This window comes from Hippoglossus hippoglossus, chromosome 20 (assembly GCF_009819705.1).
Source record: "Hippoglossus hippoglossus isolate fHipHip1 chromosome 20, fHipHip1.pri, whole genome shotgun sequence".
Classification (NCBI taxonomy): Eukaryota; Metazoa; Chordata; class Actinopteri; order Pleuronectiformes; family Pleuronectidae; genus Hippoglossus; species Hippoglossus hippoglossus.
In genome coordinates, this window is record NC_047170.1 from 3,107,523 (window position 1) to 3,127,043 (window position 19,521).

At 42.1% G+C, this 19,521-nt stretch overlaps 1 protein-coding gene across 8 annotated transcripts in view; it reads right to left on the reverse strand.

The window, feature by feature from the left end:
* LOC117754222 (microtubule-associated protein 4) overlaps window positions 1-19,521 on the reverse strand; it is a 98,163-nt gene that overhangs the window by 21,408 nt on the left and 57,234 nt on the right. The window contains exon 1 of one of the 8 annotated variants that reach the window (XM_034573027.1): window positions 5,101-6,829. The exons of the other annotated variants lie outside the window; for them this stretch is intronic. Within the exon in view, the coding sequence (XP_034428918.1) occupies window positions 5,101-6,550 (1,450 nt within the window). The 5' untranslated portion in view covers window positions 6,551-6,829. Of the gene's footprint in view, window positions 1-5,100; window positions 6,830-19,521 lie in introns of those variants that run through there. 8 annotated transcript variants of the gene reach the window in all.

Genomic DNA, 19,521 nt, shown 5'->3' on the forward strand with positions numbered 1-19,521 from the left:
CCAGACCATACTTCTCCTCTGAATCTGGGGGGTGGCGAATCAGCTTTAAAATCGGCCCCAGAATTACTGCAGTCTGAGCCCAGCTTTTTCTGAACAATATTTTGAATATAAGTTTATTAGCATCTTTAGAAAGTGCTATCATGCCAATAAACTTGTTAGTGAAGGAGAGAGAGAAAAGGGGGACAACTCAGGGAGAGGAAAGAAAGGAACAAGACGAGGGAATCGGGGTGTAAAGCTTTGACAAGAAGGCAGTGACATTATCTTACATAATAACACACAGCGACCCAGCACCTGAAACAGTGACAGACATTAGAGCAAACAGAGTGAACACAGCTAGGTGACTGTATATGAGGAAAACAAATACTGACCTAAATAACACGAGTCAACGCTGTGACAAGACAAAGGAGAGGGTGAAAAAAACCTTGGTATTCTACACTGTGAAAAACACACAGAGGCTCCAGAGATCAACTTGATCCTCTAATTAGAGAAGAAATCTGATCCGTGTCACAGCTGTGGAGAGGCTGCTGAAAATGGCTTCATTTAAGCAAACAGCAGGAGGAGGTGACACCCGCCTTACAAAGACAACACACACTCTTTCCTCTTTTCCACAGTGGCCTTCTATCCCTTTGTGCACAGCCCCTTTCCGAAAGTAACGTTTTCTCCATTGAAAATCCTCTAAAAAGGAGAGTTTCACGCCTGAAACCAGGCCGACCAGCTACGTGATGAATCAAGCAAAAAAATTTGCAAAACAGAAAAAGGCAAGGCTACAAATCTGTGTAGATACTTATCTTAAGAGTGAAAGAACTACACATCCCATAAACCATTGCAGCTGATCCCTTTCTAGCAAATACCAGCTTCTTGAATTGAACCTTGTTGTGATGATTTTCTCGCCCTATAGACTTTCGTTTCCTCATCTTTTAAAAAAACGCAGCATGCAACAAAAGGTTAGTCCTCAGTGAAACTATTCTGCCACCAGTTTTTCTTGCCAGCGATGTTATCACATTGTAGAAAGATCGTCCGATACTAATGGCGAAAGCACAAAGAGAACTGTCATTAACAACAAGTGAACCACAGATAAAAAAAATTGAATTTGTCCTAAACCATCATTTTCTATTCCTCTTTGTTTCTCAATCTGTCACCTCAGCTTCCTCTCGCCCCGGCTCCTTCAGCCTGTGTTCTCGTGACTACAGCCTTTTGTTCTCATCTTATTCAAACCCCTCTGTTCACCACTCATTCTTTTCCCTTTCTGTCTGTTTCCACCCGATCTTGCTGCTTCAGTTCGTACCAAATACATTCTGACCTGGTGATTTTCTCAGTTCTTTCAGTAGCACATTGAGCCAGCATGACACTCTGTCAGCCAAGGGAGACAGTGGCCTGAAATTCTATAAAGCTGCACAAACACCACACTCATAGAGATCAGTTCCCTAAATATGCCTGTTCATTTTTATAGAGATACATGAATTATTCCCTGGGAAATCAATGAAAATTACCAAAAAACAAAACTCTCAATGTTAACGAAAGTGATAAATTCCTGCTCTGGCCCTTTGGTCCAGATCTGTACTAAAAGTTAATGAGTTCTTTCTTGTATCAAACCCAATCTTGCGCCAAGTTTCAGAATAACTGGTTCAACAGTTCTTATGTAATCAGCTAAAAGATGAAAAACAGACAGAGAAATTGCAATAAAAACAAACCTCCTTTGTGGAGGTAGCAAAGGTGACGCAGAAAGATAAAGCTTCAGAACAATGAGAGGAGGGATGAGCTCAAAATGACTGGGCAATTAAAAAAAACGATCATTGTCCTCTGAAGAGAAACATGAATTATTAACACAGCTTCTGATTGGAAGCCTCAGTAATGGACAGAGCGTGTGTGCCTTGAGGGGAGATGAAGCATGATATGGAGCATTAGTGAACAAAATATTTTATGAGAACATGCTTAGGCATGATGTCAGTCATTACTCCTGGAGCTCAGCCAAGAGCCGACAATAATTCATTTTCACAATATGACTTTGTGATTCATGTCAAATATCAAATGTGTTTTTGTTAATAAAGCCGTCACCACAAAGAATAATGGGCAGAAGAAGGGGGCTCAAACGTCATGTGAAGGTGATTTAAATGCCCCTGCACAGCAAGACAAACCCCCACAGGTGATCATGTAACAGCAGCACCTGGGATTTTCCTGCCATGACATGTTAAAATATCTGCTCTGAAAAGGGACCTTGAAGATCTCTCATGCATTCATATTCCTCTTTTGCGTCCACCTGCATTTTCCAACTGACTTTAACTTCAAATCAGTTTTATTTATACAGCTCCAAAGGAGAAGATACATTATCTCAAGGCACTTTACATTATAATGCATCTTTAAATACATTTGCACTCTAAAATTAGCTTCGCATTAGTTCCAAACATATCTTTATTTAACCATTAGGGGAGATGGGCTAGGATCAATTGTGCTAATGCTTAAATCTCACATAACAAACGTGCTGATGTATGAGCACTGAACACCTCAATTCAGTGTGTTGTTTTTTGTTTTTATTAATATTAGTTCAGTGCCCGTCAAGCTGAAATGTCTTTCCATTTTGTCAACAACCGTTAAATCTGGACTGGATCAATATGTTGTCTATACTCTCCCATATAAATATTGCAGCTCTTTAAGCTTTCTCATTTTTTAAAAAGTACATTTAAAAAGGTGTGTTTGACTGGACAATGTGTTACTTCCCCAGTGCACACCTTAATACAAGAAGACAAAGACAAAACAAACGCAAACACATTTGCAGGCAGTGCTGCATTTCATTCGACAATCATTAGCGAAAGCAAACACATGCCTGTGTCCAAAAGTGATTTACTATAACTGGTGGGAAGATTCCATTTGTCCTTTAATGGCGAAAAATTATGAGACAATTATCTGCTCGATTCTCTGAGTGAATGCAGCTGGAAAACTCCCAGAAATCAGGAAATATCACTGGACAAAAAGGATTTAACATGACAGTAGATATACCCACTGGCTCAGGTGTATGTTTAGTGTGGGATCTGCTTTGTGTCTTTGGGTTTAACTTTTTTAAAATCCCTTCTTTTCAAATTGGCGAGAACGCTGCTTTATGGAGGATTTAATTTCATTAACACACTGATTTCCCCTTCTTGTCATTGTTCATTCCCTCTTATCGTCATGTCCTCTCCTTCTATCAGGTATAGTTGACCAAATTCTAGGCTTCCTTTTTTCTATCATGAAACATTCATTTCAATCTCTCCCTCATTTTGTTTTTCTCTATTTCTTGTTTTCTCTTCTTACCCCACCCAATCCCCTTTCTTCATTTTCTCCATTTCAAATCTGCTTATCATTATTCCCCATACCCCCTCTATAGAGATAGAGAAGACCAAGCTATAGTAGCTATAGTAGACATGCAAGCATTGCCTACATTATACCACTGTATATGGATCCCCAAGCATAATCTTTTCCCCAAAGGAACCATGAAAACAGTTGTATTTTGAGCATTATTCACTGTAGATATAAATAGTTTTCACACAACGACAGCAGCAACATAAATTCTTTCATGACCTCGGCAAGAAAGAAAACAGATGCATAAACATAGCACACAGCCTGTGGCTAGATGACGCTGCCATGCTCCTATTTAGACTTCAGGGGGCAGACAATAAATATCACTGCCCCTTTAACAGTCAGTGACCAGGCTGGCAGCCTCTGCTACACTCGCCTTTGTGATGAAAACAACCACAGTGTGACCAGAGAGGACAAAACAGAGACATATACAGACAACGTAAAGAGACAAAGTGTAAGGTTGCTATTATAGATTGCACCATCACACTGGGTCACACTCCCCGGTCAATGACCCCATTTTGGCTCAAAGGCAATCCTCATTCAACGTGACCTGCTTGCCGCCATTTTGGCTCCGTCAGTCCTTACAAGGAATCTAATGAGCATTCAGAGTAACAGAAAGACAGAAAAAAGGGCTAGAAAGAGGGAGAATTGTAGACAAACAGGAAACAAGGCACAACAATAATGAGCAGTGTTGTCCTGACCCTGTATCCATATGTCAGCTGGATAGTCAGCCTGAGTAGTAATGCTCAAAGCTTATTGTGTTGCATCCATGGCTGAAGCACACAACCTTATGCACATGAACAGACACACTGAGTCACAGCTGAAGACAGCCACCTGTGCCCAAAAATGCAAAAACTAAAACAACATAATATAATACACACACACACACACACACACACACACACACACACACACACACACTGTACAATTAGTCACAAATCTGCGTCTAAAATAGGTCCTGTGTGTTTGAGTCGCACAATGAAACAGATACTACGAACATGGAATGTCAAGTAGCCTGCGGGGGGCTGCTCCGTTGTTGTCGACTTCTCTCAGCTTTTCTTTCTCTCTCTTTCACTCTCTGTCTCTCTCGCCGTCTGACACTCCTCCTTTCATTCTGCCACTACAGCTATTCTCAAGACATCTGCAAACACGTGCCAGAAAATCCAATCCAGTTAGAAACTGACGGTCAAACAATGAACCAGAATCTTCATCAATAGACCGAAACACCCGCAATCTTCCGACATCTACCCTACTTTCATGACTAGACCTCAATATATGGGTAAGGCTGGGTTGCTATTTGAACTATGAGTCCTTAGTATTGTTGACAGAAAAGCCTTCCCTTCTCCATGTGCTTCATTGTAATTAATCCACAGACTGCACAACTACTCAGAAAGCCACAGACGACACTAATTGCTTGCTTGCTGTAGCCCCAACCCTATGACATCCAACACCGTTCTGCAGGTGGTCTGCCACCGCAAAACTAAAACAGCATATTTTCCTCCTTCGTTGCACTTAGATTATTTTCTACAACAGGCCATTTTATTTGAAATTGACAACAGCGACCACAAAGCAAGGGTCAAACATGTCTGTATATTTACATGTTTACGTTGATAATATTAGCAGCCTGTCAAATGTCTACATAGTGCCGAGAGCCTGCAGGCAGAACAGTCGGAGGTAAGAGGTTAACCAACTAAATTTTCCCGCACTGACATGTTTGGTTCTAAGAAGGACAGTTAAAAAGGGGAGACAGAAATCATCACCTCCACCTACCATCCATTGTGATGAAGGGGTTAGTGCTGGAGGTCAAGCCAAGGTTAGTATATCCACCCACGGTGAAGTCATCATCTATGCCACCTGCCACTGTCAATTTGTTGCCAGCTCCAAAGTCAACATACGCACCAGTGTTAACTTTAGTATCCACTTCCTTTCTGTCCAAATGAGCATCTTTAAACATGTCAGATTTGATACCAGTTTCTCCTTCCATGTTGGCACCTACAGTCTGAGCAGAGCTGGCGTCCATGCCGATGAGCCCCTTGGGGCTGAGGGGCACTGGAAGCACAATACCACCAGGTTCCTTCTCCACCCTGAAGCCCTCCATTGAGGCATCTAATGGTGAGAGAGGGGAACCAGCATTGTCATCCCTCAGTGGTGGGAATGGGGAGAGGCAGAGGCGGGGTTCAGGCGGGGCCTGGCGCAGGTCGATTTGCGTGGCGCCCGCTGCGGAGAGCGTGGGGGGTGGGGTCTGAGGCTGATCTTCTGCAACCGTCAGTGAGCGCTTCATGGAGTGTGGTGATCGACGTGGACCACTCATGGGCGATGGCATCTGGTCTAGCTCTGCTTCATCTCCACTTGGGTATTTATCAGGCAGCTCTAGACTGGTGGGTACCGACAAGTGGGAACATTCAGACATTGCTCTCCGCATGGCCTTCCTCTGCTGCTCAGCCCGTCCCATGAAACAGGGCTCCAACTCCTCCCCTTCTTCTATCTCTTCCTCATCGCTATTGTCCCCTGAAGAACCCTCGCATAACTGTTGAGCCCCTAGAGGTGCCCCGGCTCCAGCGACTTTTATACCCCCCCTCTCCAAATGGTTGTCACTGACAACTCCTATAACACAGTAGTTAGGGGCCACCTGGGGCATAGCAATCTTTGGACTAGATTCAGCAAAACTGGAAGTGTTCCATTGTCCATCTACCGGCGATGCCTTCATCGGTGAGGCACCCATTGAGTGTGGAGCCATTGCATTATTCGGTGATAGCAGCTCCACACATCTGACTGGGGATCCAGGAACCGGTGGCAGAGAGGCCCTGCTGATGCCACTACAAGGCAGGGCAGAGGGTAGCCTACCTGGTGAAGCTGGGGAGGGGAATGGAGAGGAGGATAGCGGACTATCTGGGCTCTCTCCAGCACTGCCCAGAGAGGCATGACCCAGCGAAGTGCTTCCGGAGATGCCCCCAACACTCGCTGGCACCTTCAGCTCTGCGTCCACACCGCCCCTGCTTGGATGTTCGAAGAAGCACAGCTTGTCTTCGTCCGTGAGTCCAGTTTGTGCCAGAGGTCTATCGCCTACCACCAAGCTCCTCGGGGTGCCCATGTCCATGGCTGAGGGGTGCTGCCAATCCCAGCTCTGATCTGACACAGTGGGTGTCAGGGACGAAACCTTACACAAATCACTGTACTCTGAGAAAGGAGAGCCAGGCTGCTGATCTGAAAGAGAAGACATGCTGTCCCCTCTTTCTATTCTCTTTCTCGCCCTTTCTTTGTTTCACGGTCTGCCTTTGTCTCAGTCTCAGGTGTCTGCAGGTAATCTTCACCTCTTCTCTTCCCTTCTCTCCCTCTTCTCTTTGTTGTTCTGTGCTGTTGCTCCTTTTCCTCCAGTCACTCAGGTGCGCTCTGTGCTCTGTGTGTGTGTTCAGTGCTGTGTCTCCAGTCTGAACTCAATCACACGCTGAGGGTGAACTGAATGTGCTGCTCTCTCCCTTGTTCCCTCCTTTCTCTCTCTCTCTCTCTCTCACTGATTATTCTGGCAGTCATGTGACCAAGTTGTGGCTGTCAATTGGCTAAGGCCAGTTTGCAGATCCCACCCACAGTGGTGGAGTGAGTAATTACCCCTCCCCTCAAGCTTTCTGTTTCGCTCCTCGTTTTTTCTCCTCTCAACCCTTTTTCTCCCCCTCTAGTTCTGTTTCATGGTAAAAACAGCTCTGACTTCCCCTTGGGGAGGATTGAGTGAGGGCTGAAGTGCTTTGGGTGGGAGAGTGAATTTGAACTCAAGACCTTTCAAGACAATAGACATCATATGCATGCATGTATACATTCACAGTCTATGTCAGTTGTCAGCAGCAAATGGATTTCTAGGTAATATTCATCTCTACCTGACCTGTTACACCCCTTCTCTGTACTTAGTTACTGTGTACTCCTTTGTCTCATCCAGGGCTGTGTTTAATGTAAAAAAGATACTCAAGGCTAAAAACCTTCAGGTTGGCAAAAAAGAAAGATGGATTAGATCAGAGAGCAGAAGCTGCGAAGGCTAAAGAGCTAATATCATGAACTGTGAGTCGACTTTTCACACAAAACTGTGAAAAGTCAGATGTATATTCTGAGGGAAGTCACATTTCATGTGGTGTGTTCTGAAGCAATGCCTCAGATGTAAGTTGATACCCAGAGGTGGATATAAGGAAGATGGATGAGGAAAGAAGCCTCTGGTAAAGAGATTGTGACGTCTGTCAGAGTGAATCTGCTCATATGTGGACGGAACAATGCGCAAGCACGCGCACAAGCACACAGGCACAAACACGCACACGCGCACACACACACGCACGCACACGCACACGCACACGCACACACACACACACAAGCTCTAGAAATACATAAAAATAATTAATGTTCTCACACAGTGTATGTACATGAGTATTCATTCTGCCACGTACCATGTAAAGAATATTCATAAAAGACAGACAAGCCTATACATGTACTTACATTATAATCACATACACTCAATTCAGCCTAACCCAGACAAACAGAGTCAAGTCTGAAAGCATTTCACAGGAGGTCGGCTTGGCAACCTGCACAGAAACTAATTGAGCTCCATTCTGGCGTATTTTGTCTTCTAGTTTAAAAAAACGCAATTTCTGTTTAAATGAAATGACACTGGCAAACTTTTACTGGACAGAGTGTGAGTTAATAATGCACTGGTTATTTTCTGATGTGATTGTTTTTTTTGTTTAGAGTTTAATGTTAAAGCAAACTCGACACTTCCTCCATGTTGACCCACTCCGTGCATTTCAATATCACAGTAGAGCCAATGCGTAGATATTTCTTACCTACCACTCTGGTGCTCTGTTTGTATTTTTAAGAAAAACATTGTTCTTATTCTGCTGTTATTTTAAATTTAAGTACAGGAATGTTGTCACAGAAACCAGATGTAATTCTCCAGTTTTCTGCAAAAATAAAGATTTCCCTGTCACTGAATGAGCACTGTGAATTTATCTAGCGAGGGCTTTAGCAAATGTTCATTCGTTTGCAAAAGTGCTGCACTCCAGCTTTAAGCTACTGTCTGGTAAACTTTAACATTCCAGATGTTTCACATTAAGGCCTTGGAAGCATTACAAGGCACTTGCACATCTGTAAAGTCCTTGCAGGTATAGGTAAGAATAATCCACACTGAAAAAACAAACAATAATCTGCACAAAAATGCATAATAATGATAAATACATGCAAACTGCTTTCACACACTTACTTTCCTCTAATTAAGTTACAGATGCAAACACATCTGTATATATATAGATTAGCTGTGATAATATTATATGTTCTATGTGTAATGGGTGATTAATAACACACAGCATGCTCAATTATGAGACTGTCTGAGAACACATTCCCATTCAGGGGAGTGGGTCCAGTGCCAGTCAAAATAGCCGCCAGTTACAGCCGTTCCTGTGGCTGTGTCTTTGGACTAAAGGGTGAACTTTGGCAGAAAACAATGATTTTTAACAAGCAGAAGGGCAAACAGGGACGGAGCGAGGGATTGGCGGGACTGTGGGTGAGGGGGACGTAGACAGATGAGGATGGATAGAGGAACGAATGGAGGAAAAGCTGGAGGAACAACGAAGAAGAATGAAAGCAGGGCATCAGGAAGAATTACTAGAAGAAGGTAGGTAAAAGATGGAGTGGCAGGAAGAGGGGGAGGTAGAGAGTCATAAAGAAGTGGGGATAAAGGAGGCTGGAGTGGAATGAGAGCAGTGGATATTCTGTGTGTGCAGACATGTCACATCCTGCCACCGTTACAGGACAGGGCAGGACAGGACGACAACCATGGCTGAGGGGCACTGTCTGGATTTATTCACTGCATCTTGTTTTTGCACTGACAAAAACAGTAAAGGTCATTTTTCTAACCCTCACTTATGGGTTTTGTTTGGGTTTAGAGCAGTTACACTGACCGTCAGTGAAATACATTGACTGCCACATCACAGCAGACATGCATATCCCAATCTAAAGGCTATCTTAACCTTAACCTTATTTACTTCTATGTCAGCCCATAGAACAAAATTAACTAGATGGGCCAGGTCACACAAACCTTCGCCTCCTGCTTCATTTTCAACTACCCTGAGCGAGGGGCAAATAAAACCTTAACTTCCTCTGGCAAAGCAAATCGTAGTGTTGCTTCAAGTTGAGTCCAACTTTGGTCAAATTTGACTTGCGGTATTCGCTCAGCATTTAAAATAGGCTTAAGTGACAACAATCACTGCTTTGAACCTGTTGTGGAAAGGCCAGAGAAGCCAGAGCCATCGTGTTTGGTCCAAAATGACCATACATACACAGGTTATGGAATTTAACTCCTTCCAGAAGCTGCGTCTGGATGACTGCTGTTTCCAGCGCTACCCAAGGCTGACCTGCTAGCTCGGGTCTGTACCAGGCCCTGTCTCTGGTGGGTTTTGTTCTCAACCCTGATTGGATTCACATGAGATCTGAGTGGGCCTTCAAACAGCTCCTGGTGACGCCTACATGTTTGGACACCATTAAAAGGCAGCTACACCACAGCTAGAAAGCATGTTTCGGCCGGAAACCATCTCAATCACATCACTGTCATATCGGCTAGAGCCTGTTCCATTCCCCAAACTGCATGTCTGGTCACATGACCCTGATCCTTCCATCACAACATTAGTCACTGACTGTCACTCTTTTCACATCACACCTGCACAGACAGACAGGGAGACAGACAGGGAGGGAAGGAGGCATGGACAGGTGGGTAGACAAGCTCGAGGCTGGTGTACTGTCGCTGCCTCTGTGTATCACATCTGTCATGGTTTTTTCCAAACTTCTCTCCCTGTCTGATTGCTGCTTGTTGTACAAAACTGACACCAGAGTCCGATGGGGACAACACAGACACAGACACACACACACAGTCCACCAAATAGATGACCTCACCCTGTCTGACTGGTTGGCTGGCAAAGACACAAACATACACACACACACACTATACAAAGTGTTACATAATCCCAGTGGACGACAGACTGGAAGACTGTGCCTAATAACCCGTGCAGGCCATTATGAGGGCAAACAGAAAAGACTAAATCTGTGGCCACTGAAGGGCCACGTGCCACCTTTATGGGATGTTGTTTATTCAGGACAAAAAGACAGGAAACAGCTTGGTTTTCACAAAATAATGAGATTTCCAAAACTGTATAAGCTATATTCCAAAAAGAATCCATGAAGTTAGTCATAACCAAGTAGAAATTTTGACCTGGTGATGGAGCTACAAAAGTCAGGAGATAAACAAAATCATTAGGATGCATCCTCTGGGGGGCATAAATATAAATACAAGATTTTATGTTCATCCATCATGTATATGTTTAGTTATTAAAAAGGATAAGTGTAAACACTTTCCTGTTGGTGGCACTAGCGTAATGTCAGGGGATCTTAAAAGTCAAAAAAGTGAATCATCTGGAGACAATGAACATCTGCACAAAATTGCAATTCATCCTCTATTTGCTGAGATTTTTCAGGCTGGACCACAGCTGAGTACCGACCAAATTGATACAGCCAATCTCCAAGACCACACAAGCATGACTAAAACGCAACAGCATGTGTGATAAGTCTGTTAGGGGGGGAAACACAAACAGTAATGTATGCGGTTTCTCTGGAGTTGCTCACGGCTTGTTCCAGTCAATGGGTTTAATTGTTGCTGCTTGATTCATTGGATGGTGATGCTTCAGTTTAATAACCGAGTCGGTGTTATTATTCCAGTGCTTGTTGGAAAAATTGTTTTAGCTTCAGAGTTAACAGTAAACATCCCAGCTGCTTTGTGTCAAACGGACATAGCCCAGTCCTGTTTGGGCCTATGTAACCCACATATGGACAAACCAGTGCTTAAATAGCCACAACACACCATCTGGGTTTCCCTGTTTTTCCTAAAATTATTGTTGTTCAAGGTTTATGGACGACATGACTGCTTCCCAAAAGTTAAGCTAAAGCCTCTCAATCGCCCCCTGGCTTCAGTATAGGTCATAAACCCTGCCTCCTCCATGTTAGTTGACAGGACCTGGGCTAAAAAAAACACTTTCTGTCATTTTAGGTAGTTCTTATAACACTCCACATGTTCAAGTGTTAATGTTTTGGATAAATTTGGTTTTAATTACTAATTTAATGATTTGATTGACAGGGAGAAATGTTATGATTGACAGCTGAGACTGACTCGCGATTGTCTGAGAACGTGTATCAGGGGGGAACCATGCTACGGCTCCATCCCCTGTTCTCTACTGCACGTCTCTGGCGTCTCTACGTCACAGGCGCATTATTGCAGCGTTCGTATCCAGGATATTTTGGCTTCATCTTTGAAACTGGAGGAAGTGGAGTGATGTCCTCCTTCTTTACATACAGTACATAAAGGAAATGCTCACCTCTCCTGTCTTTCTGAACAAACCAAAAACAATCAAAACATGTAATGTGTTAAAACACTCTCATAGTAATAGTTCATAATGATGGCGCTACATATTAGTGATGTAACCAGTTTTATTTCAATATGTTTATTTATCTCACAAACACAATCTGTGTTTTATTGTTTATATCAGCCAACATGGTCGTCTTGTCATCTTCCATCCTGCTTCAGTGTAAAATGTGTAATAAACACACATTCCCACGCAGGATATTCAGGAGTTGTGGTATTTCTAAAAATGGCAGACAGCAAGTTTTCTAAAAATTGAAGAAATTCCTTTGCTGTTAACTGAATACAGACAGGGATTTTTCTGGATGCTAATATATCACTCAAAGCAGGAACAGGGGGAAGAGGTGATGATCATAGGTGTAATGGTGGTGTGGGGAGCGGTGGGCATGAGGGAAGTGGTGGAGAGACAATTTATGGAGAGAGACAGACAGTCTTAAAGTGATGTCTATTTATAGCTCGATCGCATCTCCTTGGCAGCCTTCCTCCCCATCCTCGCTAAACATCGAGGAAGCCCCTCTTCCCTTTTGTCGCCAAAGCAACCGCCTCCTGTTGCTATGGTAACTGCATGGTTCCTCATCAGTGTGCTGACTCGAGCCACATGGGGGGTTGGGGGAAATGGTTCGGGGCATGTTTGGTGGTGAGGATGGGGGTTTTGTCTGAAGAATCATGGGCTGATATGGAGGGAGGGTGGATGGCAACAGTGAAAGCCAACAGTGTGTGTGTGTGTGTGTGTGTGTAAGTGTAAGTGTAAGTGTAAGTGTATGTGTGAAAGTGAGGAGGGCGAGGGTTATTCACATGCAACATACCCCAGGGATGGTATATCACTATGCTAATGTACTCTGCGTCTTGCCACAAGCCAAAGAATTCTCTTCAGTCAGTGGCGTCTTTGTATTAATCGTATACATCAAGCAAGAAAGTCTGATGATGGAGAGATGAATGAGGGATGAATGTGACGATCTATACTTCACTACAATATATCACAGAGAAATACACATGCCCTTTACAGTACATTAGTGCTGGCACTGATCTCAGGATTTGATTCAGTTCATTTAAATCACTATGAATATATTAATTACGCTATCCCATACAGCTAGACGCTAGATTTGAAACAAACGTTAAATATCTCACCTTAGATTTTTACATTGGGTGAGACAATTATTGTTGTAGCATGAAAACTATACCAGCTGTGGATGTGGCTATCCTCGGTTGCTGATGAACCATATGCTGGGATGACTATACATCAAATTAGACCTGGACCACGGCTATGTACTGTACATACTGTAGCTGAGTTATAACTTCAGCTCTACAAGCTTCTGTAGTTTAATTATCACCATTTTCCAAGGGATTCATTCATAGATTAAGATGACTATAATAGGGGAATAGGGGACTGATGTATTTATTTGAGATGAAGCAGGAGAAACTACATCAAGCCAATTCTGTCTATAATTGAATAATAATAACCTAACAATAAATAAGCCTATCATGTCTATTCCCGCCCCTGTGTTTGTAGCAACAAACAAACAACATAAAGGAAACATCTGTGAGACATTAAACTGTGGATGTGAAAACACGAGTTATGAAAGCTGTGTTGATTTCACTTCATTTCACTTCAGTCAATCATCTCACATCCGGTCTGGGTTTCCATCTACCCCTAATAGCATATTATTCATTCATCCATCCATTATTATATAACACTTGTCCTTTAAGAGTCATGGTGGGGGGTTAGAGCCAATCCCAGCTAACATTGAGCGAGAGGCGGGGGTGCACCCTGGACTTATCGTTAGTCCATTATATAGCGACAAATACCCACCCTCACATTCACACTCTTGGGCAGTAAATAGTCTCCAGTGAACCTAAGCTGCATGTCATTGGTCTGTAGAGAAAACCAGAGTACCCAGGGAAAACCCAGGGCCAGAAATACTGGCGCCATACCTTCCCCCCAGTTTATCCATCTGCTATTCATTGTCATCAAGGGTTGCTTTGCTTGATGACAAAATGACTTCATTTGCCTAAACAGCCCATAACAGAGCGAGGAGAGAGTCTCATTCATATTTATTAATTAATGACATAATAACCAGCAGCTCAACTATTCCCTGTGAAGCAGCTGCAATCGCCTGATCTAAGTTCATCATTCATAATAAATGAACCTGGCGCCTTCAGCTAATGTAGCCACATCTGCTTCACCCACTGACGCCTCTGTCATGAAGACAAAACACATACAACCTCAGACCCTGCTGTCCATTACCACCACCATGAAGTGTCCATTACACGTGAGGTGTAAACACACGGAAAGCCATTCTAGCTTCTCCAACCATCAGCTTCATTATCCCAGAGGACACTGAGGCCGTTGACCACGAGGAACCACAGTCGTACAGAGCACTGGAACCTGGCTCCTGAAACTAAAAGCTGATGGTACAGGGGAAATGAAAATAATGTCAATGAAAATGTTAAGCGTGAGATTCATATCTACGGCTGCTCCTATGTTATCGCGATACAGACATGTGAAGCACGGGAAGTATCAAAAATGTATTATTATAGGGTATAGCGCATGATGCAGTACACAGATTTAAAAATGTGACCTGAAAAACATATAAGGGGCGTGTCACTGCATTTTAAGACTAGGTCTGGCACCAACACATACAAAATAAAGGTCAGAACATAACTTTACTTAGATCATAATTTCAATTGTATTATGTGTTATTAAAGGTTCACTGTGTAACATTTTGTGGCATCTAGTGGTGAAATTGCATATTACAGCAAATTGAGTATCACTCATGCGGGCTGAAAGAAGGTAAAACCCCTTCAGCACCATGCAGGCTCGCTGCTCTTTAGTATCACTCCATCCTGTTCGCTGTTCTTCAGGCTGCTGGAAGATTATTCTCATTTGCAGCTCAATCCCTGCCCCACAGTATTTCTCTCTTCTCCTCCACTGACTAAAATACAGCTTTCAATTTCTTTTGAATGTTCATTTCTATACTCACTGACACACACATGCTAGGAATTTGAACTTTGCAAAGCTCAGCGCAGAATGTGTGCGCCTTGATTGTCTGCTGCTTAGCTCATGCTGTTCTTTGATGGTCCTGTGGTAAATCTGTCTCCCTCCTCACTCTTCATCTCTGTCTCTTGCTCCCTGTTGGTTTTGAATATATTTCACAGACTGGTACAGATATGCACCAGTGACCAGTCTTGTTTACTTGTTTTACATAATTAAGATGCTGACAAAGGGAAACTTTGCTGTTTCTGACAACCTCCCACTGAGGTCTGTGCAGTGGAATCACTTCTAAAACCCTATACCACAAAATCCCAAACAGTCTTATTCCTGCTCTCTCTGGCTCTGCATTTTGCTATGTTGCCCTGCTTGTGTTCATGAGTCCCTTATAAAAGTTAAGCTGGACCTCTGACAATTTTTGCTGCATTATTGTCACTATGCAGTGCCCGTTCTAAACTTGTATCTTTGGAATGGGCTGTTCTTTTGTACCGTGTTAATGCTCAGGAGCTACTTCAGAATTATTCCTTGTCATCAGACAGTTTGACAACTTACTGTCCCTTTATATAGTTTTTATAGTTTCTTTGGGCTGGACGTTGTGTGCAGAGCTTTTTATAAACAGTCTATGGTGCAGGAGTGAGGTTTTGGTTTATCCTTCCTGGTTTATACGCAATGAAACTTTTAGACTGAATGTTTTTTAAAAAATTAACCTGAATTTGTTTATTCAATTTTAAACATATTGCATGTCTTAAATCTCACCAAACTACGCACTGCACTTCCCTGGGCCCAGGCCAAGTGCGTAGCCAATAAAATTAAATGTTCGCAAGTGATGAAATGTTCGCAAGTTCGCAGTAACTTTTAGAATTTGTAGGTCTATGTAGTTGTTTATGTCCATGTCCTAGTTGTGTTTATGTCCATCAGTAACGGCCTTGTCAGTCTAGTGTCTCATTAAGTCCAGCATCTGTTGCTGTTCCTACGGCAACAACAACTGATCCTTAGTCTCTATAGCAACCCCTCCTCCATGTTTCTTCTCCTCCTCTTGTCCCTCCCTCAAAAGCACTTTGTGTCTCTGTCTTTCAACCAAAACTTGAAAATACTAATTAGACCTTTTACAAAAGTTTATATAGAAAGACGTTCACACATCAACCGTTTGTTACTGAAGACGATAAGCGAAGCTCCTTTGTGACTGTTTAATAGCGATGCACTCGGGTTAGACAGACAAATTAGTGTTTAAAAAGTTACAAAGTAGGATGTTGTGAAAGTTTCATTATCACATGAAGACTTTCAACATTCCTGAGTTGTCCAAAGTAATGTGTGTATATAACCCAACAAACAGAGCTGTTCTCCAGACATGGAAGCACAGTGCCTGCTCGTCTGCGTGTCGAGAGTCTGTCTCAGAGTCCTGCATCATTTCAAAGGAAAAACAACTGGTGCAATGTTTCTTTACTTGCATATGTATCCAATCTAAAAAATGACAGGTTCAGTTTTTATAGCTGACTTTCACAATGAACGTATTATAAGAGAGTCAGTTAAGTACTCCAGCATATGTCTCTGTGTTTCAAATAATCCAATCAAACCTTTAAAGTGTTCTCTTATATGTAGCCACTGTGTTGAAAGTTTACACATCTAACACTATTGAAGCACTACACTACTACTACACTAGTTTCACAACAACATAGAACAAACCCATCGCTCATTGGGTTATATTTGCCACTTCCCATTCACTGCCATGCAGAACTGTGTGTCGTCAGGGTAGAGACGAGGTCTAGAGGCAAATGTCAACAGTGTACATACACATTCACATAATATTCCATCCCCTTGGGTTTAGCCTGATTGAGCTTGGTTAGGATGAGGAAAAAATACTTTGTACACCAACCATCCAAAATATTTGGTGCTTGTTGTACATTTAAATGCTTTAACTAATATTTTTGGTAAGGATTGTCTTTCTCCCACTGGTTTAAGAGCTGGTGATTGAAGACTATACAGTAGCTTTTCCAAATTATTGTTCAGTACTATTCAGAAACCTTTCTGTATTGAAATATCTAAATGTACTAAAAATTACTGGTTGTGGAAAATACTTTTTCCCAGTACTTCTGCATCATACTCTAAACAGTCAAAAATGACAACACGATTTTATGTTGAAAATAGCATTACATTGTATATTTAATGTAATGTGATTGTATCTCAAAGTACTGTATGTCTTATGGTAGCTCTGTCTACATATCCCTGTATTTACCTCTTTATAAGCATGTCACAGTTTCATGCACATAGTCTTACTTTCTTTATCGGCCTCTCTGTCTACAAGGGTCTCTTAAGTTGATGTCTTACCTGTTTGAAACTTGTTGTATGCCTGTCTCTCTCTCTCTCTCTGTCTTCATCTGCATCCATAAATCAGTTCCTGTCTAAACCTCCCAGTCGCTCTGTTTGTTTATCTCCCTGCTTTTTTGTCCTGTGTGTTTCAGGACAATCCGTTGCCTCAAATCTGTCTGTTCCAGTTGTTCTGTTTTCTTGATATCTCTTGAGTCTGTCTGAAGTCTGTCTGCCTGGGGAGTGGCTTGGCTTCTTCTGTTCTCAAAAACTTTAGTCTCAGGATCCGTTTAAATACATTTTTTTAAGCTAAATCTGCAAAACAGACTCTCTATATCAATCTAATACACGCACAAGACTCACATATAAGCAAATACAGAATGTATCTCAGGTAATTAACATTATAAAAATAAATGACCACCCATAAGACTAAAGGGCACATACCCAGAACTGACCTATAGCACTGATGATACCATATGTGTTTTAATATGCTACTCGTTTAGGGAACAAAATCATATTTTTTACAATTCTCTGAAGTATGAACCCGTCTGTTTACTCACCTGCTGCCAAAGCAAAGCTTAACAAAGCTTAACTCTGCTCTACTTAACTGGGAAACAACACCTTTTTACAGAAGAAAGGTTTTCAAGGAGTACAGGAAAGATTAATAAGTGTCTAAAATGGTGAACTTTTCATGTAAACTTCTGATAAAGGGGTGGTCTTATCCCACAATTCTGAAATAATAATAATAATGCAATAAAGTTTAATAGAAAAGGAGTAATGATGTTCCTTTTCTGTGTATAAATAACTGTGGTGATGGGTGAAGTGAATGTCCCCTCTGATAGAGTTTCAGCACCATGGACAGAGTCGAAGTTTTCTTCAGCTCCACCAATTATAAGTCATAAGAGCCATTTTAATAATCAAAGAGAATGTCTTCTGATGAAGCGAGACAGACAAATACAAGCATACATTCACTAAGTGAAAATATATCGGCTACAATCATGGCAGAAACTGCATGTTGATGTCTTGTATTATGGTATAGCATCGCTTTCATTATTCTGAAAGTGTATTGTAAGTTTTGCTCACAGATCCAAGTCAAACTATGGATGGTTCAGACAAGAAAAACAAACATAATCCATGTCTTTCCAGACTCTTATAATATGTGTAATGAGGTCTAGAATGAATTTATTAACACATGTTAAGTGTATGTGACCATCATTGTATGGATGCTCGAGTTAAAAATCAAAAACATGTTTGGTGAGGTGAAAGTGACCATGACATCTGATTTTAGATCACTAAATTTAAATCATTTGAATAAATTATATCTGGACGTTCCGGAGATATCGCGATAACGAGATTGACACAGATGGACACAGATGGACACAGATGGACAACCAGTTTGGGGCATAAACAAAGCTGATCTATTGTTAAAGTCAGCTAAGTAATGTCACAACACAGCCATGATCTAATTATAATGCCATGGTTCAAAATTATTGGTGGCTGGTCAGAGGAGGGGGCCACATGTATGTGTGCTGATGGTCGACTTATGTGTTTGAGCAAAAAGTGTAAAAGAAAACATTTGAGACGGAGAAAGCTAACTGATATTTAAATTGACAGGATATGTGATTGTTTCCTGTGTTGAAATTTGTACTGGGGGAAAAAAGTCTTGATACTGCTTATGTCATTAAAGATATTGTTCTCTGCAATCATGGAATGAAATTGCACCATTTCTCTGTCCTTTCAGCCAAACTGTAACAAAAACAAAAATCTAATTCAAGGTCTGAATCTCTTGTACTGTACACTGACACATTTGTCTTTAGATATGGTTTGATCCAGCAGGTATAGGGGTCAGCACCCAGCACCACCCCCTGCCTGCCAACCAGTGAAGTGGATCATCATTGGTGGTTTTCTATTATTTCTGTTAAATACAAAAACACACAGCCTTTGACTAAAGAAACCTAGATTTTGCGGGTGTACAGATGTGAAAAACTGTGGTCAACACGAACACAAGCTTACCTCGCTTCCAGAAAATCTTGGAAAAGCGACACAAATAGACGATCTGCAGCATATTTACAGATGTTTACAATGTAGGAGACAAACTGCACTCAACTCACCAAAGTTTTCACTGACTGAGTTGATATGCCTACTTTTTTAAAATGTCAATATTGAAATATATTAAATCTTATGTGCAGCCCACACAGCTGGCATGGGGCCATCTCTGTATGGGGTGAGAATCTGTTCCTGAAGCGTCATCTGAACAAATAACGCAGAGTGACTCACACTTCTCTCCAACAGTGAGCTGTTGGCTGTTACAGTGGCACCAATGAGGCAAAATCCCAACACATCCCTAAAGCCGTCAAAAGGCATTAGCTCATGGTCCCTGGTCCAGGGAAGGGGCCATACTGTACAGATGTCCCTTATGGGCTATCATCTAACAGCCTGCGTCCCAATGAAAGGAGCCTAAATA